Source organism: Pleuronectes platessa, chromosome 9 (genome assembly GCF_947347685.1).
Source record: "Pleuronectes platessa chromosome 9, fPlePla1.1, whole genome shotgun sequence".
NCBI classification, from domain to species: domain Eukaryota; kingdom Metazoa; phylum Chordata; class Actinopteri; order Pleuronectiformes; family Pleuronectidae; genus Pleuronectes; species Pleuronectes platessa.
The window spans coordinates 23,304,380-23,331,647 of NC_070634.1; the positions used below are offsets into that span (position 1 = coordinate 23,304,380).

The 27,268-nt window shown below is 43.1% G+C and overlaps 1 protein-coding gene across 1 annotated transcript in view; it reads right to left on the bottom strand.

The window, feature by feature from the left end:
• lrp8 (low density lipoprotein receptor-related protein 8, apolipoprotein e receptor) overlaps nucleotides 1–16,002 on the bottom strand; it is a 148,174-nt gene extending 132,172 nt beyond the window's left edge. The window contains 2 exon segments of the mRNA XM_053430020.1: nucleotides 14,845–14,970; nucleotides 15,778–16,002. Of these exon segments, the coding sequence (XP_053285995.1) occupies nucleotides 14,845–14,970; nucleotides 15,778–15,844 (193 nt within the window). The 5' untranslated portion in view covers nucleotides 15,845–16,002.
• Between the last annotated feature and the right edge of the window lie 11,266 nt (nucleotides 16,003–27,268).

Below are 27,268 nucleotides of genomic sequence, written 5' to 3' on the forward strand. Positions count from 1 at the left end.
ATTACACACATAAACACACAAACACACACATAAACCATGGGATCCATCGTTTTCTGCAGGAGCAGCCTATAGAGCTCACCGACACACAGGGTCCACAGCAGAAACAATCTGGAAACAGACGACTAACAGAAGTGGCTGTTAGTTCAGCAGCATGTCCAGATTTTGCCAAGTGACCGGACATCAGCTGCCAACGGTCAACAACAGCCTCGTCCAATCAACATTATAGAATTCTGCCAATCGCAAGTTATAACTCTGCCAAGTTATGAAAGAGCCATCGATGTTTAACATGTCAAACTATAGAGATGAGAAAATGGTTTGACACCTAATTCTGATGATTACACTAAACTGACACATTAATAAGTCAGAGCTACATTATGGTTCTTAAACTCAGTCTTCTCCATGTTAGCATATTGGACATGGAGCAAGTGCTCTCTATGGTACTGACGTTAGATGCATTTGTATTGATGGCTGTAGTGTTCAAGGGTAAGCAAAGCTTTTAAAATGCACTTCCATCATTAAATCTTATAGTCTCCTCTTTCCGTACACTTTCTCAATCCTTCCATCAATCGCCTCAGCACGTATTCAGAGAGGTAGACCTCGTTTCTACCCCCCCCCCCCCCCCCCCGCTTGTTTTCCCTCCGTGTCCTCTGTTTCAGCCTCTGTTAAATCGACTTCATGCAACTTTTGTTTTTGACTCAAACCCACCTTTCAAGTTTGGAACACAGAGGAAAAAAAACCTGTGCCTGGATTTTCTAGCAAGTGCAAGAGTCTCTTGATTAGAAATGGATCAATGTGTCTCAAGTACAAGTACAAACATTTTTTTTGATGCTCTTTGAAGGCTTGGGAAAATATACGTGCTTGCAGGCGCACACACGCACACACAGACACACACACGCACACACACACACAGAGCAAATCGGCCTCGCATCACGTCTTAACAATCCTGCAGAGTTAAAGTCTCATTTTCTGGCTTCTTATACATTTGATTATAGGTAAATGAGGTCTGGGCCTTCTAACAGGACGAGGTTTCATGACTTTCAGAGGAAGTAATAAGTGTTAATTAGGGAAACTAGAAGAGCTTTTAATTACAGAAGGAAACCTGACACGGCCTCCACCTCCCTCGGCCCAGCGCAGGTGGAACCATAAGGCAAACAGTAATGAAATGACAATTATTCAGCAGCTACATTGAGATTTAAACTCCTGCAGAGTTATGTCAAAGGACAGAGAAGACACTTGATAGGGGGGGCAATGTCAAATAGCGATTAATATAGCAGGACTGTGGCAGAAAACTTGGCTCATGCTATTAGTGACACTAATTTTCACCATTATCCTCCTATTGACAGAAGAGGTTGTGTCTGAACTGGTCACAAAAGTCAACCCTCAATTCAAAAAGCATGTGGATGTGGGGAAAACATGACTTGAGGGCATCGGAGGAAACACTGCTCGGCTGCTCGGATTGCGATTCACCTTCGCACACTTCTTCCTTTCAGAGTCGAGGGGAATCAATAACTTTAAGAAAGAGGATATTGTCTTTTACCTTACATATAGCTTTTCACTTCTGCTGTTTGGGGAGCACAGGGAGGTCCACGCTGGAGAAAAACATTAGTTGAGTTAAGAGTCCAGTCCTTTAAAGTCATGAACCCCAGCGTAGATACAGAGTGAGGGATTAACTCATATCACTGCAGTTCTCAGACGTTTACACCTCCTCTGAAAACGTTCCTTTTATTTCCACTTTTTTTTATTGCTTTATTCTGTATTTAGGTACTTTTTAACTTGTTATTTATAATGTTGCTTCTACAATTTGTTATGATGCCTTTTATATATTATGTAAAGCACTTTTAAAAGCTTAACAAATAGAAATAGTGATGGGGTTTAATTATCCTTTCTGGAAGCATCATCACACAGAAGACTGGACCAGAGCAGCTGAGTCGGAGCCATTAAAGGTGGAATAAAGCCAATGGAGACGTGAACATAACAGTGAAAACACCACGGGCCAGTTCACTTTACTGCTGCTTTCTTTCACAACTGGGTCACTGGGCCTCCTCCATGACTCACGTGGATGTTTGTGGGTGTGTGGCAGATGTGTCATGATTTAATAACCATAATTTAAGGAACCAGTTTGGGCCTTTTTACATTTTGTGAGCTCGAGGTACGAGAAGAAGATGTTTTCCTTTTCAAGATTGCAAAGGTAATGTTGTTTTTTCTAATATATTGAACTTTCTTTAACACTTATTGACAAACCTCAAAGGTTAAATATGTATTTGATAGAAACATTAGATTGGAGAGGAAATACTCTGTTGGACAAGAAATAAAAATCAACCAAAAAAATGTCTGTTATCTGCTTTAATATATGTGAATCGGTTATATTTTATCTGAACGAAGGTCTCAGATCTGCGAGGCCACCTCAGAGGCCACAGCCACTTTCATCAGACTCTTATCATTCTGGTTTGTATCTTTGAAAGGTACTTGGATATTAGCTTCTTTTAAATGTCTACTCGTGGGAGATTAAATGTTGTCTATTTAAATATCGCTAAGGGATTTAGTGGTGGTTGCACCTGAGCGCAGCAGCCACTGCAAATTGGAAATTCATGAGCACCAAGGCATAAACATTTACAGATGGGCCACAGCAGCCAGGGATTCGCCCCCTTCACTATACCATCAACTCTGGCTAAACAGAGTCATCTTACTATTTTTAGTACTCTTTATTTATTAAAAAGCTTTCCTGGCATGTGATGAATACAACAGGGTTTCAGACAAAATAAAGTTAAATTCATGGTTCTAACTCAGCCTCAAAACACATGGCTACTTGAAGAATAAGAGAAAATATCCCTTCTTCAGCTCAGAGGGTTTCTAAAGCTGCTGTTTGGGAGAAACTGAGGTGGATACAGACCCTAAAGTGACAGAATGAGGCAGAACGCCAAAGAGACTAACTGGTAAAATGGAGAAAATGGGGCACAATCAGTCATCAGCGCTGAACCTTTGAAAACCCTCTAAAATGTGATCCATGCACATAAAAGGAAAGTTCATACATCACAACGAGGAGCGAAGCGCACTTCAAGGTATGAATCAATATTTCGAGCGGGAGCTCCGCATCAGCGAGCCGGGGCCGCGCAGCCGACATCAGACAACATCAAGAAACAAAAGGTAAATCACTTCAGTACAGAGCAGGTTATTCTGCTATGAAGACGTCAAAGAAAAGGTCACAGAATTCATTCTCCAGCCTAAAAAGCCGAGGTGCATATATATATACATGCGTGTGTAAGCTGAGAGAGAGAGGAGGGAGTATGAGCACAAACAATAGAGATGTTTGGATTTCTTTGCTCCCTGTTACTGAGTCTGATACAGATCCAATATCATTTACAAATTAAATAACGAATGTATACTAACCCTGTGTGGAAGGGATGACTGCTATCAATGTTGTGTTAAATGTCTTTAAAAAAGCAAAAAAGAGAATGAATAACATAGAAGGTCTTTCATCATCAAGCTTCACAGTAATAACTGAAAAAGAATAACTAACTTAAAATGACTTGAAAAGATAAGGTATTGGATCAGTACATAGATTTGCGTGCTCGCAGATGCATGACCTTGTATTTTCTGGAATAAAGCCTCAAATATCTAAGCTGGTGTCAGAATTAACAATTAAATTAAATTAAATTAAATTCCAGGCAAACATGGAAACTGTGCGTAGAGACTTGTTTACACAGTGAAATAAGTGTGTATGAAATTTCTTGCAGATATCAATGAGCCCAACGTGATAATGCAGATGTTTGATGCAAGGTCACAACCCTATTCATTATGCTCACACGCACAAAACCAAATGTCAATGCCCCCTTTGTTTAGGGTGGTGTGTGTGTATGTGTATGTGTATGTGTGTGTGTGTGTGTGTGTGTGTGTGTGTGTGTGTGTGTGTGTGTGTGTGTTTTTAACGGGGGCCTCTGAGGCACCATTGAGAAGGTGTCACCCTGCTTCCAAAACATTCAAGCGCAGCCTCCAATGATGCATAGTAGGGTGAGGGGGGGTGGAGAGTGAAGGGCACAGGGGTACGGAGTCGTCATTGGTTAAAAACACACTGGGTAAACATGCCAGGAAAGAAGAAAGACAGAAGGGGCCGAGGAAAAAGGTGTCGATGGAGCCAGAGGATGAGGAGATATGGTTAAAAAAAGAATCTCACTTGGATGTAAAAAACATAGAATCTCCTTTTTCTTTCTCCTCTCAACGTAGCATCTTCAGAATTGAAAGCATCGCAAATCCCCGATACCTGAAGTGCACTTTGCACATCAATGCATCCTCATAGATGCATGCACCACACATCAACACTGCAGGACGAGAGTCTTTTTATCAGGACTTTTCAGAGACATAATCCGAACAAGAGATGTGTCATTTCTTCTCCATCAGCAGTGGAAAGTGTGGCTCACCAGTAAAGCCTGGGCAGTGTCAGGGTGCTGTGATAATAAAAAAAAAGCAAGCTGCAGGGGAAGTCTTACATTAGCACTGTGTCACAACACTTTTATTTTTGATAGCTGGTATTACCGAGCACAAGCTGTATCATCAAATAATACCCCCCGCCCACCCCTCCTCATCATCCTCCCCCCCGGCCACCACCTCACCACAACATCCCTGCAACGATTGACAAGCACAATCCCCTCAAGCTATAAAGACCCGGTCCCAGACTTAGGAGCCGTCGAGGCGTGTGCGTGAAGAGAGATAGTCGCCGGTGTGTGTAATCTACGTAAACAGCTTCGTTCAAAAGCCAGATGGAAGGAACAGGACACTGAGAAGGAGAGAGAGAGAGAGAGAGAGAGAGAGAGAGAGAGAGAGAAGTGAGAAAGGTGTAGGATGAAACCAGTCGTCATTTAAAGTTGTCAATCCTCTAGTTGTTCTGGATGTTTGTTTCATTATCTTTAATTAGGGAACTCTAATCCTTGACTATATTTTCAGGAGCTGTCACTCCAAGCCTGTCAATTAGTGATTTTAAAAAATCTATACATCTCTTTCTGTTTCTCTTTTGCTTTGACCAGGTGTAATTTCAAAATAAAAGCCCTACGAATTCAAGTAATTGTCGCAGCTTCAATAAAAGTGTATATAAAGATGACACTGTCCTACCTTTTGAATCTTTTTTGTAACCAATGATATTAAAATGTTACATTATCTAAAATACGCATTACAAGATACCAATGCATAGGTTTTTTTATGAGTTATATTTGCATATGTGGCATATAGAACATGAGGATTCAGTGATCACACACCTGCAGCGCTGCTATGCTCACACAAAACACACACACACACATACACACAAACACACAAACAAACAAAGGGCAATCACAGTAATCAACCCTCATTATCAGGCCACGCCTACTCAGTCCTCAGCAGACAGGTTCTCATGTGCACTCCCTGGTGCACAGTGTGTGAGATGTGAACCAACAGAGGAGGATACCTGCTAAGATTAACCAATCAGTCAGAATTCTTATTGTCAGTTAGCGGTTATTGATTAACATCCTTAGTTACAAACTTATATTTACTTGATGATGAGTGAAATTATTGTCTTTTAAAAACCACAAATTCTTCATCTTACAATAATTTGAATCGTTAAACTGAATTCAGCCTCAGAACATTAGATTTATATAACCTCCACCAGCTCAGTCTTTAGTACTGGTTTGTATTTTTAGCCTGTGAAGCGGTGACTGTTCTCTGCTGGCTCACGATACAGAGATATCATGCTAAGCTTTGAGTCTACACATATTATCCTGAGAGCGCTTTTGTTTTTTTGACGCCTTCAAAAAGACTCTTTCCATCTGCCTCCTCTCAGCAGGTCAAAATATCTACCTTCAACCCATCGGAGAACAAACACACAAAAAGACACAAAATCTCTCTGCAACGCGCACAAATTCACACCAAATGGATTTCCTGCCTCACCCGCTACACAATGTGGAAAATGTCCTTTTTTATTTGAGAAGAAACACTGAGACGTAATGAATCAAACTGAACAAACCAACTGTTCAGTCGCAGACAGAAGAAAAAACGATAGACAACGTAAAAAGAGGAGAGGAGAGTGAATAGCCTTTCATTCGTCTTTGCTCTTCTGTGAAAGAAAGTGAATAGTTTAAAGAAACGACGCAAGAGAAAGAATGAGAGACAGTAAGAAGAGTACACTAATGTGAGGTGATATCAGACCAAAGCCTCTCTCCTCCACTTTGTAACTTTCATGTAGAACTTCTCATGCAAACTTTTGACACGCAGCACTCCGGGGCCCCGTCTCAGCGTTAGCACAGCACACTGGTATTAGCAGCCATGTTTTATTCATCAGCATCCCTCGTTGTCATTTCATACGCCGCTCCCCGGCTGCAGAGACCAGGCGATGGAGCGCAAGGTGAAAAACAGGATTACAGCGAATGTAAATAATAAAGAAAAAACTGAGACACATGAAGACGTTCGGTTAATCTGAGCCGGGGGATTAATGCCATGATACCCTGTCAGACACAGCCGGGTTGGGGAGAGGGGGGGGTGGATAACAACAACAACAGCACAACACAACAACACAAGCACAAAGGGACACGTAAGAGTGTACCTGAACACACACATACACACACACACACACACACAACCACAGGGCAGGGTAAATAGGATTGTGGTATTATCAGGGTTTGACTTTGAACAATAAGTGACTTTACACCAGAGCAGACAAGACGGCACCTGGAAACGCTAATTCTGACAGACGTGGGGGGGGGGGGAGAAGGCTGTGCACAGGAAGGAAGAGAGATAATGTAAACAGGGAAGAAGCTAAAGAGGAATTAACAAACTACAGAAACAAACACATGATTTAAAGAAGTTTTAGTTTTTTTTTAGAAGAGCAGCATCACAAACGGTCCAACGTGAACGTGCACTCACACGTGCACTTTGCTTTAAACGCTTGACGGTGGCACGATCATCCTAAAACATGACTTTTATATAAGGGGAGCACTCATAACTCAGAGATAGATACCAAAGGATCACTTTCACACACTTCCTGTGTTACTACCTCTTTAGTTCACATGTTTCAGGGTCTTTTAATTGTGTCATTTTCTTTTCTGCAGCATTCATGAAGTTTGAGGCAGTTAGGTTATGTTCACGGTCAACTACATATCCCCACAGGTGAACACAAAAAGCACCCTGGACTGTCTGTGGCACCAGGACTGAGCTGCCGTGGCCGTGGCCATCTGTCAGCTGGGGGCCTGCTGCGGTGAGGAAGAGCTTCTTCACTAGTTTCAATGTTATTCTCAGACACAGAATAACACAGGTGTCACCGCAGCCACTTCATGAAAGAGTGCGTGTTTGCTTCTACAGTTATTATTTAGGGGCAGTTGAAAGCAATTAATCAGGCTTTATGAGTGTTAAGAAGTATGGTAGACTTTATGAAAAGGAATATTACAGACTATAAATTCTGTGGTCAGGCGGCACAGAGAGCTGTAAACATAACAATGGTGTTATATGACCATATCAAATTGATATGCAACCATCCTGGACAACAGTAGCTTGTATTGTGCAGATCCACCAGACAAGGAAGCGTTCTAAATGTTTTTTATCAACTCTCCTTTATCAGGTTTTGGTCTTTACCAACTCTTAAGGTTAATATTTGGCTTGTTCTACTGTGTTTGCCATGTTAGTGGCTAAGTGGGTCTGGGAGGAAACAACCAGTGGTTTTATCTGAAGGTTTTCTGTCTGGAAATGACGCTGATCCGAGCAGTGACCCAAAACAGCAGCACCGTGGACGCTAGACACTGAGTTAACAAAATAATGAAGCCCAGTAGAGGCGAGGGGAAGTGCACAGTCTGGTGATTCACTCTCTGTGGGTCTGTTACTATCACAGAGTCATCTCACATTCTATCCCTGCATGCACCTGCACTCTCATCAGTTGTCTCCATCTCATCCACCCTCCTCTTCATGGGTCAGAAAGTGACAAAGCGGCCTGTTATAAATAACTTTGAGAACCATTACATGAATGCAACAGGCTACACTCATCATGATCTTTCATCGTTGCCTTTCTCTATCACTCCCTCTCTCTTTATCTCAAACACACATCAGAGGGTGCAGGTCCTCAGAAATCTGTATCTGGACTCCTCAATGAATCAAACGTCTCTCTGCACCCAGACTATGATTTATATTCACCTGTTTGTTTGTGAGCTGGGCGGTTTAGATTGGCTCTCCAAACAGGTTGGGGTGGAAGCGGATAACCTGCTTAGACCTCTTTAGTTTTGGATGATTAAAGTGCAGGTGAGGGAGGCCTCAGCCTGATCTATTCGACCACAAAGGCTAATGCAGTACCTGTGCTGGAGTGGCTCTTAACCAGCCTCCTGATCAACATGCGTTTGCTCAAATGGGACCACAAAAACTCGCACAAACAAAAAACCGGGTCGGATACAAATATTTTGGTTACATTGTGAAGCCCTGAAGTTCATGAATATATGCCCTTATTTTAAATACACAATAGGAGGAGATGGACATTAACAGAGAGAGTAATTGGTCCTCAGACTGAAAGAAACTCACTAGTTCTTCCTCTCTTTGCTTTCACTGGCCACACATTTCTCATAGTGTGGTCTCACCCTCTGAGACGCTCACTAATTGGATTATAAGTGTGTAGATGGACAGCACACACGGTCTCTTTCTCTCTCTCACACACACACACACACACACACACACAAATGCGACATCCTTCATTTAATTTGAAGCTAAAACAATCTCTGTCCATATGCGTACACAGGGCGTGTGTGTCTGTGTGTGTGTGTGTGTGTCTGTGTGTGTGGGTGTGCAGGAAGCAGATTGTCTACTTTGTAGTTGGTTGAAAGACGGGTTTTAAAAACACTTTGCATTCACACCTAGCTGTCCAGGATCCAAACAGGGAAGCGACTCAGAGCCACTGTGTCATCATTTCCAAGAATCTCAATTACTTCCTGCACATTCAGACCACAACGCATTCCTGGAGATTCCGCCCTATGTTCACGACATAGACGGGATTAAAATGCCATTTCTCCCTAATCACTGGTGTTAACATATAAGTAGACATAACATGACGAAGTACACAACATATTAAGTACTCACAAGAGAATGAACACAACCAAAGTACACAGTCAAAGGGCACATTGGATGAGAGTAGTGCAAACCGAAATGGTGCAAAATACTTCTCGATAATTAATGTACATTCCCAGGATGAGTAACATAGCAGTTAAAACCGGTGTAACATTCAAACTCCAGACTATTTTGACATCTGTCATAAACACAGCAACAGTGATGCCTGTTAAAACTGAACCTGGGTCTGTGGATGCAGCCAAACTGCTTCCTCCTCGGAGGTTTCGATGCATTTCCTCCCGCTGCCCTTCACTTCAACTCAAAGACATCTGTTCCAGGCAAACCTGAGTGACAGGTGTAGGAGGCAGAAGTAGTGCTGCTCAAAACTGAGCAAGTCAGACCGCTAAACTTTCACCAGCGGGAAGAGGTGGGAAAAGAGAGAGGGAGCGAGCGAGAGCAAACGCCTCAGGCCCGCACTGACCTCGGCTAAAATTACCCTCCTGCTGTTTTGCACCGCTGCACTCAAACACCTATTCAGCACCAGCAGGTACTGTTAGCTTGTAGAGCATGATACACTGGCTGGCAAGGGTGGTGCCCCTGGTTCATTTTGGGCATGTCGGCTGTCAGGATAGCAATGCTGCATGTGACAGCTTGTCTATTTGATTATGTTTAATATTTAATATTCAAGGAGTGGATTGTAGTTGAGGGAGATGTGGCCAGCTGGTAGTGTTACCTTAAACTACCAGGAGGCCAACACAGGGCCCGAGAGGAGTCGTTTGGTTGTTATCATTCATTGGTCTGTATTAATACCTAAACAGCAGGAGATATTCCTGATGGACGACCTCTGACTATCTCAAAAATGTAGTGTTGTGTCCATGTACCTCCTCATCATTAAGCTACAGAGCTGCCAGACGTTCTCATTTCTGAGTTTGGAAATAATCAGACATAGTGTAGTGTTTCTAAAACTGAACTATCCCTTTAAGCATTGGCTACTCAATAATATGATCTATTGGGGAAACAGATATGGTGTTTTTAAGGGTTCTTCATGGTCCCCATTAGAGACTGGGAATTACAACCTCACATACAAAGGCAACCAGACAAAGCATATGCACATACAAATAGGAACCCATGGTGCTTCAATAGCCACAGAGCACAGCAGTGGTTCTCTTTCTCTGGACCAAGCACTAATATGATGAATGTAACGTTGACCCTCACTTCAGATCTTTGCATGTGTGTATGTTGTCCCTTCAGAAGCATTGCATCTGTTTTATGTTAATTTATGCGAGCGGTGCCACAGAGTCCTGCTCCTGCATCCTCATTTGTGTGCGTTGGTGTGTAATTGAGAAAGCTGGTGGTCCCCTTGACCTCATACTCCCATTAAATGTGTGACCTCAACTGTGCTACAATACGTGTGTGTGTGTGTGTGTGTGTGTGTGTGTGTGTGTGTGTGTGTGTGTGTGTGTGTGTGTGGAGAGGGGAGGGGGTGTCAGCAGGTGACCAGACTGTGTTTCTGAGCCTATCAGTACAATGCCTTTTATGCCTGAAGCGCTTCTCTGCAGTCTCTTATTACAGTGTCATGTGTGAGTGTGTTGTGTGCACACACACAAACCCACCCACACAGACAGACCCACACACACACACACACACACCCACACACAGCAGTGGCGTGAAATGTGTTGTGATGTCTCCCCTATGGGAAGCTGGTCTCAGACTGCAGAGGAGACGCTCTCCTTCTCAGACCTGCTCAGACTCATTGTCCTGCTGTGACACACACACACACACACACACACACGCGCACACACACACACACACACAACTCTTTTCCCACCCCTATATATTCCCTTTCTATCCCCTGGTCTGTAACTGTTGTGAAACACTTGGTTTTCTCGGTTCATAAAGGGTTTAGGATTTAGTTCCAATCCCTTGGCTAAACATGTTTTAGCCAACCCCAGCCGCCAAGAGACACAGTGTAGAAGATATGATCAGAGTTTCACAGTCCATCCAAGATCTTTATGTCACTTGTTTTAAGCAATGGATGATGAAAAATCTAAAAGATATTCAATAGATAATTCCACGAAAGAAATGAATGCAGGAAATGTTTGGCATTGCTGGATGTTGAACTGTGATATGAGAACGTTCCTAACAGGTAGTTTGAACTGAACTAAATAAGTTAGAGCCAGCAGTCTCCTTTAGGCCGTGCAAGGTCAAAGTCGCGTTGCAAAATCAACAGCCACCCCTTGTTTTCACTGGTAGTCTGCCCGCCCCCCCTCTGCCGATAATGGATTAATCCTGGAAGGCTATCGATGTCGAGCTGTTTTCTTAATGGTAGTAGCACCAGCGATTGACGGACCAAGGAGAATTGGGTCGGATGAGGACATATTGACCCAAACAAATCGATTAAAGCCCGGAGAAATTCTGACAGATGAGTGTTTTCATGCTGCAGTTTGACCGAGGCCATTCGGAGGGGACCATTGTAGAGGGATGTGAGCGAGGGAGAACGGCTGAGAGCCAACACGAGATCCAGATAGGAGATGGTTTTACAGTGGCACTTTGGATTAGGCATGTTTAAATCCACTTAAATCCGCTGTAAAAATGATAAGGCCTTTTTTTTCTGTAGATTCCACAGCTGGAATATAGGTCATACAGGGTGGAGAGTTTCCATGTGTTCAGATACACATGTGCATGAACGTTGTGATCGCTACAAAGACGGCGCACACACACACACACACAGCCGCACAAAAACCCCACCACCACCACCACATTACCGTCTCCCAGGGCAACAAGACCGGAATCTACCAAGAGGCGCGATGAAAATGAAGAAGAGGAGCAGGAGAGGAGGAGGAGGAGGAGGAAGACGAGAGGATGAAAAAAAGAAAAGAAACGAGAGACCGGGCACAAAAGACAACCCAATCTAGCAGGACTTAATCTAATACAGCTGCTACAGGGAGAATGCTGTGGAGGTGATCTCTGCTGTGAGACACCTGCATGTGTAAGAGGGTGAGGGGGGGGACTGACGGCACAGATACTGTAGCTCATACTCACACACAAACACAAACACACAAACTGCTATACTTGCCCAGGATGTGTATCGTATAATCAAATCATTCCAGATGTATAGTCGTGCACATTGTTGACCCCACACACACACACACACACACACACACACACACACACACACACACAAACACAAACACAAACACAAACAGGCACTGTAGATGGATGACTTGGGTCAAAGTACCAACAAGACTCAAGAATGCAGTCATTTTTTAGCTCTACTTTTCAGGTGCATACTTGAAATCCCCCAAAAACTGCTCAAGAATTTAAGGTTAGTGTCGAGGACATTAAGTTGAGCAGAAAATCACAATTCTAAGGATTTGAATTGGACAGAAACAGCTAAATAAACCTTTGATTGAGCTCAATAAACCAACCTAACTGAACCAGGAAAAGTTCAAACAAACAGCCTTAATTATGAGTTCCACAGAGAAGTGATCTGACACAAAAAATGATATATTAGCAGCTATATGCTAATTGTATTGTGTCAGTATCATTGTCAAGGTAAATAACCCAATTCAAGTACATTATTTGACAGTTGTTTTTCCATTTCTTAGTTTATTGTAATTGCAGTTTTCTTTTGAAGGTCGATATGAAGCCCAAGAGAAAGTTAGGAAATCCTAACTTCATCATTTACCCTCATTATTATGCGAGAGCTCTTCTCCCCCCTGCTGTTCCAATTCTTCCAAATTATTTTGCTTCTATTTTAATGATCTCTGCTCCGCTCTGCGCTCCCCTGTTGCCCTAAGTCAAATCTGTCCATTCTTTTCTCCACCTCATTCTCCTCCTCCTCCTCAGCTCCCTCCCTCTCACCTCTGAGCTCTGCTGATGATATTGGGTTTTTGGGGGCGGGGGCACCGAGGTAGTGCTGGCATCTGCTGGAAGGGCTGGCACGCTGCCCGTCACTGAGCAGCGCTCCGGCAACCAGAGTCACGCTGTTGGATTTATCTCCAACCAACCTGTCAGCTGATGCTCTTTGTGGGCGTAAGAGGAGTGGGCACTGCCTCTCTGGCATTCGCACTGCCAAGGTACCCAGGGGGAGATTTAAAAATGAGGGGAGGGGGGGGAAGACCCCTTAGTGGCTGCCACAATGCTGAGGAAGAGAGACAGCTCTAGAGAAGGAAGCACTCGATGTCCAACACAGGCGGAGAACTGAAGCTCCAACAGAAAAGAGAGAGCAGAGTGGGAAAAGGCTACGTCCACACTGTGGAGTTTTGCATTTAATCCAGGCCGATACAGTTTGTTTCCTTCCTGTAAAAGGGTCAAGTGACAGTAGGAGCATGATTAAAATGTCTCCTTTTTGGTTCTCCGGGCGTGAAAAAGTGCTTTTTACAACATAACATATGAGTTTGAACGTAGCCTGAGGCAGATCAAGAGGTGGAAAGTACATAAAGGTAGAGAGAGGAGGGAAGAGATTGAGAGAGGAGCCCAAGAGGAAAGCAAAAGCACATCTGCAGCTTACAGGATGTGCAGCTAAAAGAGTGGAGAGCGAGCAGGAGGAGAATCTATCACCTTGTTGCTCAAGTACCGTTTCCCTATTTTCTTTGAGCGACGCCTGAACCAGAACAACAAAGTAAACCATACCAGGCGCTGGTGAAGGGGGAGCTCATTAAAATCTCCTTCCACTTCCATGAGGCACCGGCCACTGAAGGTTCAATAACACCAATCAGGCTCCTCCGGTCAATGAGACGCGCTCGTAAATGTCACGACATTCGTGAAGGGAACTCCCGAGATATCAGAGGCCACCGCGGCACCGAGCATGTGAGATGAGAGAATCATGGGTTTCAGTGATGAGGAGCCATGAATCAATTGACCGCTAATGTCTCCATTCAAGCAATTAGTAGCATGACAAATTTATAAGCGACAATTACTCGGCTGGGTGCAGCTTCCTGAATGGATCGGAGTCGCGGGGGGGGGGGGGGGGGGTGGGGGGGGGTTAGTTCAACCAGAAACGCACATGACTGGTTTTTGGTCACTCATTCTTAAAAGTTGGCATAATGCAATAATTGATCGCCTGTTATTGTGGAATGTCATTCTGCGATTTTAAAACTCCAGGTGCCCACTGAAGCGGAGGCGCCCTCGACAGCAAGAAAAAGCACACAACTTGCACACAGCCATATCAAAGAGCAACAACAATTGCATTAGCGCACGTTGCATTTAACAGCAGTGGGATGTCACAACACTGCAATTTGATCATCCTATTGCAGATATGACATAATTCATAAATGCCGTCTTATAGCCAGAGCATTATGAGACAGTATAGCAAAACAGAGCTGTCTCACTGCAATATATACGTGAAATATTAATAATAGTAACAATGATAATAATAATTGTGCTAGGGCAGCAGCTCTCCTTGAAATAAGTGAGAAATTAGTCAAATTCCTGATGCCATGTGACCTGACCAGTGGTCCAGGATCAGCAGTTCACTGCGCTGACATCTGCAGACTAACAACTGAGAGTGAGATATTTCCAGCACCCCCCCCCCCCCCCCCCCACAGCCAAAGGATAAGGAGCTTAATCCTCAGTCTAACACAACTCATTCAAAAAGTTACAACACAGGATATATCCAGTTATGCACCAGCTCCTATCCAACAGCACAACGCCAAATCCCTGGCCACAAATTCACGTTTAGGGATTCCTTATCCTAGTCAGAGACTCCGCTTTGTAACCTGATGGGAGTTCCATCACAACAAAGGTCCACAGGGAAGCGAGTAGAGAGCAGAGAGTAGAGAGTAGAGAGTAGAGGTCACTTACGACAGTTCTCCTCGTCGCTGTTGTCCGAGCAGTCGTCGTCATCGTCACATCTCCACAGGGTCGGGATGCAGCGGCCGTTCTTGCACTGGAACTGACCGGTTTCACACTCCGACTCCGTATGAGTTCCTGCGTGGCCAGAGCACAACAAATAATCAGTATGGGTGGATAAATATAAACATCAGAAGAAGAGGATGTGAGAGTTGAGAGGATATAGAGGGGCTATATAGACTATTAAGCAAAAACAGGACCTGGCCACAAACTGTTTACACTGGAGGGTTCTTCAATTGTGCAGGTTTGGAGGTTCTATGTTGCATCAATCTCCAGATTTCAATACAACACAGACAAAGATCACAATCTGACCAGGACACTGATGTTTGCAATCATTTCCTCTTAGATTTGGGTCTTTGAATTGGTCTAACAACTGGTCCCTGCAGGTGTTTTCTCAAATCCAAATCAATAATGACTTCAACTCTTGTATCTTATCCTTTATGATTATGCTCAGTGGATGTGTGGTGGCTTTAAGCATGGCTGCCTGTGTCCTGTTGGCACATGCCGCTCAGTTTAATGCTTGTTAAACTGCAGCTGATGATAATGATGAAGATGATGATGATGATGATAACCACAAACGAGCCGCTTTTTACGCATCAGCCTACTGGCATCAGACACGTGTTGGTTCGCGACCCTTTCTTCCGCATGTTGTCACCTTGTGTCCGCGGTGACATCCTCCACGACCCGGACTCAAGCGGCTCCCCCCTCCTCCACTGGTGCGATCAGGGCACCGGCACGAGTCGAAGGAGCACATCGGGGAGACGCGTCCCTCCGCCGGGTACCATCCCTCCCCTCCACCCCCCTAGAAGCGTCTCCGTGTCCGCGGCAAACACAAACAAACCCCCCCCAGCAGCCGCCGCTCCGGTGGCCGCTCCGGTGTCTTACCTTTAGCGCAGTGGAGCTCCGTGAGCAGCAAATGGAAAAGCACAAGCTTCCCGACTTCGGTCCACATCTTTAGATCCTCGGGACGCTCATGCAAAGTGGATAAAAAAGCCCCAGTGACGGATCCAGCAGCTCCTCTCTCTCTCTCTCCGTGTGTGTGTGTCTGTGTGTGTGCGTCCTCCGCCGTGCGCTCCTGTCTGTGCCTCAGCTCCGACTGAACACCACCGACTCTCCTCCTTCTCGCCTCCGTTTGAATGCGTGACGCTGGCGGGCGGGAGGAGCCTGCGCTTCGCTGTAGTAGAAACATCAAACCACATCCGCGCGGGCTGATCCTGCGAAGTCATGTCGGCGGAAACAGCTGAGTCACGTCGAGCCGGCTGCCACACCTCCGAACATTATTTGTTTTAAGGTATTTAAAAACTGTCCAATCATCGTGAAGAGCAGTTTAAGGGGCAGTGGATAAGAACTTAGTCACACGTGAAGAGGAAGTTGCAGCTGAACACCCCCCCCCCCCCCCCTCACCTCACCTCACCCTCCACTTCAAACATGACAGAGAACCTGTGGTAACCTTCAGTTGTCATAAAACTCAAAAGGTGTTTTAGTTTGTCCAGGTTGGGCTACTGTTATAAAAAAAAACATGGCTGCCTCCGTAGAGAGGACCCGCTCCTGATTATACAGTAGTATATAGTATTTCAATATAAAATACCGTTTCTACAGTAAAGAAAACAACAGTTCGTACAATTTCAATGAAACACACAAGTGAAAACATAAGTAGGATTAATTTATAATAGTATCCTTTCACCTTAATCTTACACACTGCACCTTTAATTCACAGTTTTTTCTAAAGGAATGGGGTCAACATTTTCTGATGGTCACCAAAAGGTTCTGCCATTGCTGTGTTTACAATATGAGAAATTTGAATACGCGCACTTAGCAGCACTTTATCTTCCATCCTTTGATTTTGGACTGACAAGTATTACGAGGTGTAGCCTTCTCTCACTTTTTAGTTCGATCCATGCCCCCTGTGTGCTTACATGGAGGAAGCAGCTGGGGGTTTATGACCTATACCGCAGCCAGCCACCAGGGGATGCTCAAGCTGTACTGGCAACATTTATCGGAGCTGTCACGTAATCCGTCTTTATGGAAAGTCGAGGGGTTGAATTGTAACGATACTGGTGCTAAGCGATGGTAACTTGTTACTTTCAGAAGCCCAGAATGCTAATGATTTAGCAAGCTAGCGGAAAATGTTATTAGGCCTACTTACAACAATCTCATCTCATCCAAACCAAAATGTAAAAAAGTAGTTGAGTAGTTGATGCGTCTCCTTAAGTCATATCTGGTTCTGTGGCAATAAACTGGCAATAAATGATTTGTATTAAGACAAAAAAAAACATATTTATTTATTTTGACGTATCAGGTTTGTGCTTTGGACAGATGCTAGCCATTTCCCCATGATTCCAGTTGTTGTGCTAAGCTAAGCTACCTGTCTCTTGGCTTTAGCTTCACATTAAACAAACAGACACAAGAATCATCCCAGTTCTCAGATCCAACTCTCTGCAAGAGAAAGAATAAATGGGATTTATAAAATGTCAAACTGGTCTTTAAAAACTACCTTGCAGCGTTTTTTTGCAGAAACGGTCAGATAATAACTTACCCATAGCTTAGCCTGGATGTTGAAATTGAACCTTTGAACATTATTCAACATATAATACTGAAATCTAGTTTTTAGTACTTTATCTTTCGTGTGCAACCACATTGCACGAGTTTCACTTTTGATTTTCTTTTGTTGTCCTGTAGCTCCACCTGGATTGGATTACTGTTTTGTTGGCTTCTCTTTTTTAGACAAGTCATTTCATATGTGACATTTTAATATCTGGAACATTGGAAATTCCCACCGCTAATCCAATCCCATGATTACACAATAATACCAGCTCTGCTGCTCTCGAGCTCCAGTAACTGTTGCTATGGGAAACGTCTGTAAAATAATATTTTATCCATTTTTACTTCTCATTTCCTTTCAGCTAAAGCTTTGTTTTTATTACTTCTAAGGGAGTAAGGGTTATTTTCAGTTCTTGCTGTCTAAAGGAGGCTTATTAAACAGTTGAGTGACTACAATAGCATTTCTTTAGATGAAAAAAAGCCCCACGAGTACCACATGTGTCGTAATGATCCCTGCGTCCTGGAGCCTGACAGGGTTTCAGTCGGCTCGAACAATAATCCACGAGGGAGCCAATGACCATCATTTAATGGAACTGTTGGGGGCATATCTGCAGCGAGAGCTGAGAAAGCAAAGAGAATGAAGACTAGAATTTGAATTGAAGGAGAAGTGTGTGTGATGACAGGGAACAGACGGGTCTGTTCTGCTGAGCTGTGCCCAGATCAGTTCTGACTTGCTGCAGCTCAGCACGGTCCGTGTGCATGAAATGACTTTAACACATGAATCAACACATGAATAATGAATAAAACTACTGTATAAATACAGGGGGGATAACACAAATTTTGCCTCTTATACATTATTCAATGACAATGGTGTGAATGAAACATTAAAAAGCTGGCACCGCTGCAGAAAGTGGTCAAAATAGGTCTTTGCATCACTTTCACTTTAACTGTTTTACCTGTGTTTGTTGTTGCATAGTTTTGCCTCAAGGGAAAATAAGACCACAGAAGAAAAGCATGGTCTTTACTTGTTTATTGTATTTATCAAATTTGTGTGCAAATATTACTTTGTGAATGCAGTGACATATTATGTTAATGTACAGTATATAGACACTTCCATATGGTCTATGACAAGAGCAAGAAGAGTCATATGTGCACATCTGGTATTACATCTCTTTGAATAGCAGACAATATGTTTCATGAATGCGCAGCTACTTTACATGTATGTTGTGTCATCTTTAATCCATCAAGTCCAGGGGGCTGCAGCATGTGGGTATACCTACCACACAGCAGCCCTGCAGTAGCAATGAGTTCGGGGATGTGCATGAATTAGAGCAGAAGAGCAGGAGCAGGTTTTCTGCTCTGACTTGCTCGACAGCTGGCAGCAGCAACGTGCTGGAGGAAAATCTGGAACAAAATCACCACATATATGTCAGTGGATAATAACAAATCTAGAGCCATAGAATGAATGGCCTCCTGAATATGATTTATATAAATCAAATCTACTTTTTAGAATCTAAAGTTTTAGAAAAGAATAGAAAAAATAGTTTGACTTTGAGGCTGTGATTTATAGGCAACGATAAAGTCAGACGTTTAGATATTGAAGCTGCTCCTCTGTTGAATAAAAAAATTGTTGCTAAAACCGAAAAGTTGTGGTTATTTCCTTTAGACAATTTTAAGAACATGTTATTGTGCAAAAAGCATCAGTGCGTGTGATGAGTTCTTTGATTTGTTTCAAGCAGAAACATCAAGTCACAGAGATTGAAAATGTTTTGTGTCATCTGACATTAACATTAAGAATCTGCAAATCCATGTTTTACAGACACACAATCTGAAGGTTAAAGCTACAGGAAGTCATGTCTTCATATCGACAATGGATCAAGTGTTAACATGTAATATGAATGAGCCTTTTGAGTGAGTCTTGGCTGGTCCCAGCTCTGATCAGTGTCGGTTTTAGACACAGCCGGCGTGAGCAGTCCAACTCACCCTATGCTGCTTTCCTGGCACCAAGAGCAGACTCAGTTTTAGACCATATGGTCAACATAGTTACACGTTCAGCAGCAAGTCTGAAACACATTCAAATGCTGAGTTTTATTACCGGAACTCTAAATGAACGTTTTGGTTGTCGTTCTGCTTTCAGTTGCCGCATCAGCAGAAATCATCATGACCAATTGTTTGTTTTTTAATCGAGCATATTGAGGATATCGTGGGAAGTAAGTGTTGAAATGGGAACTCATGATGATAAAAAACACTAAAGCGTCTTTCAGGCAAACTGAACCTGACATTTACTGTAAAACATCTAGAAGACGCACATGAAGACTTGAACAGACATCAAGATTCGAGAGCTTTTGGCTTTAAGAGCTGCCGCTGGTGTTGATGGGCTGTAAAAGCAAACGTGATTCCTTTAGCAGAATTCATACCAAGTCTTTCCTCCTGTTTCTGCTGTTGTGAACGCGTCTGACTTGGAGAATCTCCTGCTGCGTTCTCTGCACAAACTCTGGAAAACATCTAGACATTTTCTGTGTGTATTTATTATGAATTAATAATTTGGGAGTAAAAAAGAAGAGCACACAAAGTCATTCTGTGCAAACAAAGGAAACGTCCGCAGGCTCCCATCGTGTGACCGTGGTGGAGCAGCACTGTACAGTCATCATGTTTCCATGCAACTCTTCCTGATTGTTCCCCCTTGAGGTCGGAGCTGAAATTGTGTCCATCTCTCAACCGAGCACACTCAGCTGGAGATAAGGCACATTCTTATTTGGCTGCAGGACAGTGGGTGACTCTGACTGAGAGCTTCAGTCCTTTAAGATGATTACGTTCATCTTTTGTCTCTTTATCTCCCTCTTTCTCTCTTTCTCTCTTTCTCTCCGGCTCTCGACGTCTGTGTCCGCCCCGTATTGGTTTGTTTCCTCTTTCTCTGTCCTTTAATCTCTATAGTCTGTCTTTTCCTCTTTCATTTCCCTCACCATCTCTTTTTCTGTGCCTCTCTCTCTCTCTCTCTCTATCTCTCTCTCTATCTCTCTCTTTACCACTCTTTCTCTCCCGCCTGAGACAGATAGGGCTGTCGGAAGACGGCAACAGAGCTGGTGGTCAGCAAATCTTCTGTCTTCTCCTCCCGAGCACCACTGCTTGTGTGTGTGTCTGTGTATATAAATGTGTGTGTTGTGTGTGTTTGTGTGTGTTTGTGCTGGATACTGGACAAGAGAGTCATCCGCTTTACTGTCACAGCTTGTGACCCAAAAACCATGAGTGAGGTCTGGTCGATAGCTGGCCAGGTGCCTGCTGCGAGGACAGAGAGACGATGGATGAGATTCCAACATCATTACATCACCAGATAAGAAGAGGAACAGCCGGGTTCTGAGGCCTCACTGTCAGATCTCCTCCATGACAGATGATCACTACTGATTACTGAACCATTTGGATTTTAAAGTTAACCTTTAAACTTAGAACGTTAAAAGTTAAAAGTATTATTACTCTCTTGCTGGAGTTTGGGATTGGCATGAATTTAATGGAGAAAGAGATTAAAAGCTCTGTTTGTCGGTTAGTTTTAAATCATTTTTGTACTATAAAATGTTGGTACAACATTAATTCAAGATTTGAGGACCGTGATTGATGAGATATCAGTCAGTAGTGCAGTTTTAATAAATAGAGTCTGTCTGATATGAGCCTTTCACATAAATATCAGTGCTTCAGTGTATTTTACGAAATAAACAAAGCAGTTTTATACAAAAACCATGTATATAGTCTTCATGCAAGTTCTACATATCGGGTTGTATATGTGTTTTCTGTATTTTCATAGTTATTTATGATAAAGTGTATGCTTTTATTGTAAAATATCACACATCAATTACATTTCTGTCTCTATAGGGTTTGAAAATTACAAATGATAAATCATTGCCAGTCTTTTGTTGCCTATAGATGCTGCTATATTAGTATTGGGGCGGGTTCCTAGTTTGAATCCCACTCCAGCATATTTGTGTGTGGCTGAATGAGAATGTGTGTCTCTGTATGTTTGGGAATACACTGGCTAGCTGTCCAGGGGTGTACCTGATGGATGGGTATCTGTATGGAAACAAATTCCGTAATACTCATCATAAAACTAATACATATCTCAAACAACACAGACATCACAAGTCTGAGTCCACTCATTGTCAGGCGATTACTTTGCTGCAGTTAAGTTACTGTAACATTTGTGCCGGTGCCAAAGAAACTTACTGATCTTAATTAGAATTCACTCTTTTATGCAATCGTACAAATGTCAAATACTAAAAATTTAAGTGAATCTTCATTCATTGAAAAAAGCCCTTTTGGAATATTTAACAACATCACGTGACAGATCCACAGATGACTTAACCCCTTCAAAAAGCTGTGTAACTGTGAGTGTGCTGAAAACAAAGTGTCACATGACTCTGCGGCCGATTGCCTTTTGATTCGGGTTGAATGGCATCGCTGTCATCTCCGAACATGTGATCCACTCTTATCTTCACGCTGGATTTGGATGCTCGGGCCCTGGGAGGGGGACGGTCAGCTGCCTGGGCGGAGGACGTCCAGTGGGTGAGAGCAGCCCGGTCCCAGCTGGGGCTGTTAGAAGAAGTGTTGATATCAAACGCTGAAGAGCCAGCCGCTGAAAGAAAGACTCAACAAAGCCCAATATAATCAACACAACTCTAAAATGGCTGCCGCAGAATCAGGAAGAATAGGTCTGTTATATCATATTGTTTCTGATTGTTTTTTTTCTGATAGAAATGAAACACACAGTTTAAGGGGTATTCTTCAGGATGGAGCAGCATCCACTTGGCAACCCAGTTCATCTGGATCCGGCCCAGCTGTGCCAGTTCTTGCCAAACGGCCTGTAATGGTTCATACAGTACACGAGCAGGGTTGAATGAAGCTCGCTGCCAGAAAGCCTTTATTTCCCTGGCACTGTGATCAGCCTGGTTTTAATACAAATGCCAGAACATTCTTTTCTGCAAGTATTTGATATCTGCCAATTTATGACATTCCAAGCTGTGCTGTTTTTTCTGCTTTAGTCACACGTTAGATCTCAGGTGAGGTGGATAGGTCGGGATTCCAGATGGGTTAAGATGCAGCTTGAGAGACCTGGAGCCCCTGCAGCCGGAGAGGAAGACGTTCTACCTGTGTTTGTCTTCCTGCTCTTCACCTGAAGACGCTGACGGACCAGACAGCTGACTGCAGACCAGCATGTGGCTCCAGAGGGACATAATCACACTGACACTGGAACTCATATCTTACCACATAAACCACCCCCCCACTACATTATTCAGAGGCAGACATTTTTTTTTTTCTCATGCTCTAGTAATCTGGTTAAATAATTTGGGATTACATTGCCTCGGCCGCACACCAGTAAGGGGATCAGCGCTCTGCCCATGAAGTGCCCTCTGTTGTGTGGCACAAAGGGCATCTCGGCTGACCATGTATTTGCAGTATGGATAATCTCCCGCTGGCTGTAGGCTTGGTTTCATATCTGCAGGGGCTTTGTTAACAGCTAATAGGGCTGTTTACTCCGCCTCTCCAGCCCCCCCACCCACCCCCCCACCCCTCCCCAGGCCGAGCTGTGACTTTGACGACGACAATTGAATCAGCAGCGATCGGGCCGCGGTGCAAACCTCAGGTTGGTCGTCGAGGGAAAAGCACGTGAATTCTTCGGCGTTTAATTTGTGGCTTTCGAGAGCACGCCAGAAAAAAAAGACTGGAGCACACAGCAACTTCACATTAATGGAGTTTATTTATAAGATGCACCGCATAAGCCTCATGAATGTGGAAAAGCGTCGAGGAAATAACGGACAATATGTCTCATTCTCCTCTATCTTCTGAGCATCTGAGCCAATTTCACACTCAAGCACTTGGCTGCTCCTCTTTTCTCCCATTGTCCGTCTGTCGGATGCTTCTGTGGGACTCTTTTTTTTTAGTTCTCTCCATCCTGCTGCCATCAGTATTCCTCCGACATAACCTGCTCCATCGGGTCCCAACCTACACATTAGGGTAAGGAGTGAGCGGGATTGCTAATTCAAAATCGGTCTCTCTGGCGAGGGCATAGAGAGGGAGGCCGAGAGGAGATGAGTAACCGAGAGAAAGAGGGAGTATAGGAAGAGAGGAGATAGAAGGAGGGAGAGCTGAGTAGACAGAGGTGAAGGTGAAGGGAGACAAAGCGTCCTGAAAGGCCGGACCCAGTCTGCCCTCATCCCTCAGAGTCCTCACCGCCACCGTCCCCTGGGAGACAAAAGAAAGGGATGAAGAGATGGTTCGGAGGGATGTAGAGGGAGAGGTCGGATCATTAGGCAGGCAGAGGTGAAAGGTCACAGCAGGGGGCGGACGGGAAGCAGTGAACCTGAGAGGAGACGAGAGGAGAGGAGAGGAGGGGAGGGGAGAGGAGAGGAGGAGCAGGCTACCAAATATTGATTTGAACGTCCTCATGTTGTGTTTCATTGGAATTCTTAATCTCAGAGGTACAACAGCCTTATTAGACCGGTTCAACTAACTCCTACAGTGAATTAATCAATTAACAACTCACCGATCTGTGACATCACATATGTTCGTCTTGTTGCAATACGTATTTTCTTTTATGTCTTTATGTCTTTATACGTTGATGTTTGCTCTAATGTAGAAACATACACCACGTGCTTGACTGGTGGTAATAAAGTGATTTGTTAAAATACATTTAGATCTTCACATCTAATCAGAGAGTAGAGACCACACACTGCGACCCCCTAAACCCCAGAGCAAACACTTGAAACTACAAAGCCTGCATTCACAGACATGAACTCAAAGAACATGGAGTTCCATTGAGTAGCTACTGATTATGTTTTGCTCTCGAACAGACTTCAGGGTTAATTAAAACTGATGTAGACATGGAAGACCTTGACCCTTAAAGTCAGCAACAGTCTGGACCAAAGTAAAAACCAAGAAAACAGCCTCTACCCAGACATTTACCTGCTATGGACACAGGCCTGTCACACTGGGAAAAGATAACCACAGTAACAAGTATATAAATAGATAATTTCTTTATCAGCAACTGCTTTTAATAATTTCTTTCACCAATTTCCATCTAACTTAACCAAAACAGGGAATTGCAATCCTCACCATAACTCACTGTAATTAAAGCATTTTCAACAAGTTGTGTATCCACTGATGAAACTTAATTTATATCCGTTAAAATCTTAAAGTAAAATGACGCCTGTAAAAATCCTCATTATTACCTTAAGTCTGAAGCCGACGTGATTCATGCTCCGTTGCCTCCCTGCTCATTTCCCAATGATCATAATAATGTCAGAACAAATTGAAAATCTGCTCATCTAAATGCAAATCATGGAGCATTTCAAATTAATTTCTGTGTGGAGTTTCCATTTATTTACATGAAACTTTGTTTTCTTCCATCCAAACAGTAAAACTGATGTGTAATTTCATACCATCATTTTTTATTGTACTCTTTCTCTTTCATTGGATTTTTTACAGCAATTTTGTTGGAACAGCTTCTCTTGATATTTCGGTTTGGGTGTGACATTTTAGAAAAACACAAAATGTCAACATGCTCCTGTAAAAAATATCCATAACAAATAAATATTCACGACACAAAAGCAAACAGACATCACCATAACTGTTCTGCAGCGGTATAAAATGAAAATATAGATGCATAATAATAGAGTTTTAAGAGTTTATTCCTTTCTCTTTATGTGGAGATAAACAGATGTTGTGCACATCAATGCACATCACAAACGTTGGTCTCCCTCATGCAGATGAGGTGAACATATGGCACAGGTCACAAGTCTTGACACCATGAGAGTGCAATTTGTCTTTTCCCCACTGGAACACCGGGGACGTTCAATTATTTGCTGCTCAGCAGGGATTTAGGTTGTTGTGCAGAAACACTGTTAATGAAGCGAGAGGGAAACTAGGCTACAGGACGACCTGGCTTGTGTTCGGATGAGTGTTTACATGGAATTAAGAACAAGGGGATGAAGACGGAAGAACTGAGATCAGGCTTAATCCTTCTGTCCAAGAAGTAAACAAGGGAGACGGAGCAACAAACAAGAAGCGATGGTTCCATTTCTGTCTACAGCAAAATAACAAAGACATTTATTGACTTTGCTTGCTTTTTAAATTGAGTAATTGAACTCTGAGTATTTTGCTGGAGCTTAAAGTTTCTTACACGAGTCCAGGACCCTCAAAACTATTTAAATTCTTCCTTGTTGATATTCCTCTGCCCTCCTTCAGTGTCCTTAAATAAATCATTCAACTCTAATGATGTGTTTTTTTCTGTATCTTGCTCTGACTTCTGACCTACAGCTACAACCTTACACTTGTCTAATTACAGATAATTGGAGACATTTGCAAACTTATCCTCTGCAGACCTGATATTATTGCCTTGAGGTACTTTTGGCAGAGTTTTAAAGGGGTTCCCTGAATCAGTTGTGAGACGTCTTAGCAGAGGAGAGTGAGAGAGGAGGATGATTAATGTGAACATGTATAGAAGTGAGAGATGTCCCTTACCAGGGTTTGGCATGTGTGTGTGTGTGTGTGTGTGTGTGTCTGGCGTGTGTGTGTGTAGCTATGTTCCAGACATGGTGGGACACGGCTTAACGTGTACATAAGGCCTGATTTGGAGAGAGAGGTGTGTGTTTGCAGAGAGGAAGATTTAATTGGAGTTTGAGTTAACGTTAGAGAAAGAGAAACTTCGGGGAGAAAAAGGTTGAGGGAGAGAGAAGGCGGCGTTGCACTGGAATCACACTGCAGTTAGTTTTCTCCACGGGGGGTTCTGCTCTACTCGTGTAGTGGTATCGCTCACAAACAACCTCTCTGGGGGATTAAGTGTGAGGACTTAGACAGCGAGACCGGGGCTCTGGTCTGTTCCTCTGCTGAATCCCTCCCGTGCTCTATGATAGGGGTCAGCTTAGACCACCACGTGCTGCCACCGCCGAACCTAACCTCCGCAAGAGCCCATTAAAATAGGTCAAGTGAAGCTTTGGCAAGACGGCCTTTGTCAACCCTTAAAAACCAGTTTGAATAGCTAAGAGAAAGGAGGTTGGTGGGAAAATAACACAGCAAGTCCACTGGTTTGACTGCAGCCAAGAAGGTTTATTCCTGATTTTACTATTGCTGCTGATATCGATGATAATTTATGCATTTAAAAGTTTTTTTTCGAATATTTTTATATTTAACACAAACAGAAAGAGCTTTGTATAAGAATATGCTTGAGTTGCTTTCAAATAAACTGCTGGAAAAGTATAAAATGTTGAATTTTGTCTTATTATTAATCGAAGAAATAATTGACTGATCGATTATGGATACTTTCTTTACTTGGAATTCTCAGTATGTATAAAAAAAATTATATAAGCTTTTATAACTGTGAAAAAATTATTATTTGAAAGATAAAAAACCCAAATAGTTGTGTAAGCTTTCATTGTTTTGAATTCTTAGTTTGTAGAACTCACAATTATCAGTTTTCATAATTGTGAAGGATTGAACAAAACATAATTATGTAAATGTTTATGTTGATCATTAGTACATTAGCACAACTAAGGAAAATTTACATTTAGGATTTTAAGAATTTGATTTGGCCTTAGAATTGGAACATTTCATGATCATGGTGCAAACAACAACGATCACAGCGACTGGCTCGTCCTTGGAGAGGAAATAAGAATCAGGGTTGACAGATTTCACTCAGTGAGATGTCGTGACTCCAGGCTACACAATCCTCTCCAAACAACACTATTTAAGTGAAACTCCCTTTTCCCAGTACAAACAAAGAATGCTCCCAACAACCAACACCATGTGCCCCAGTTTCTCCAACTGATAGTCTGCAGCGGGGAAAAAAAGGGGA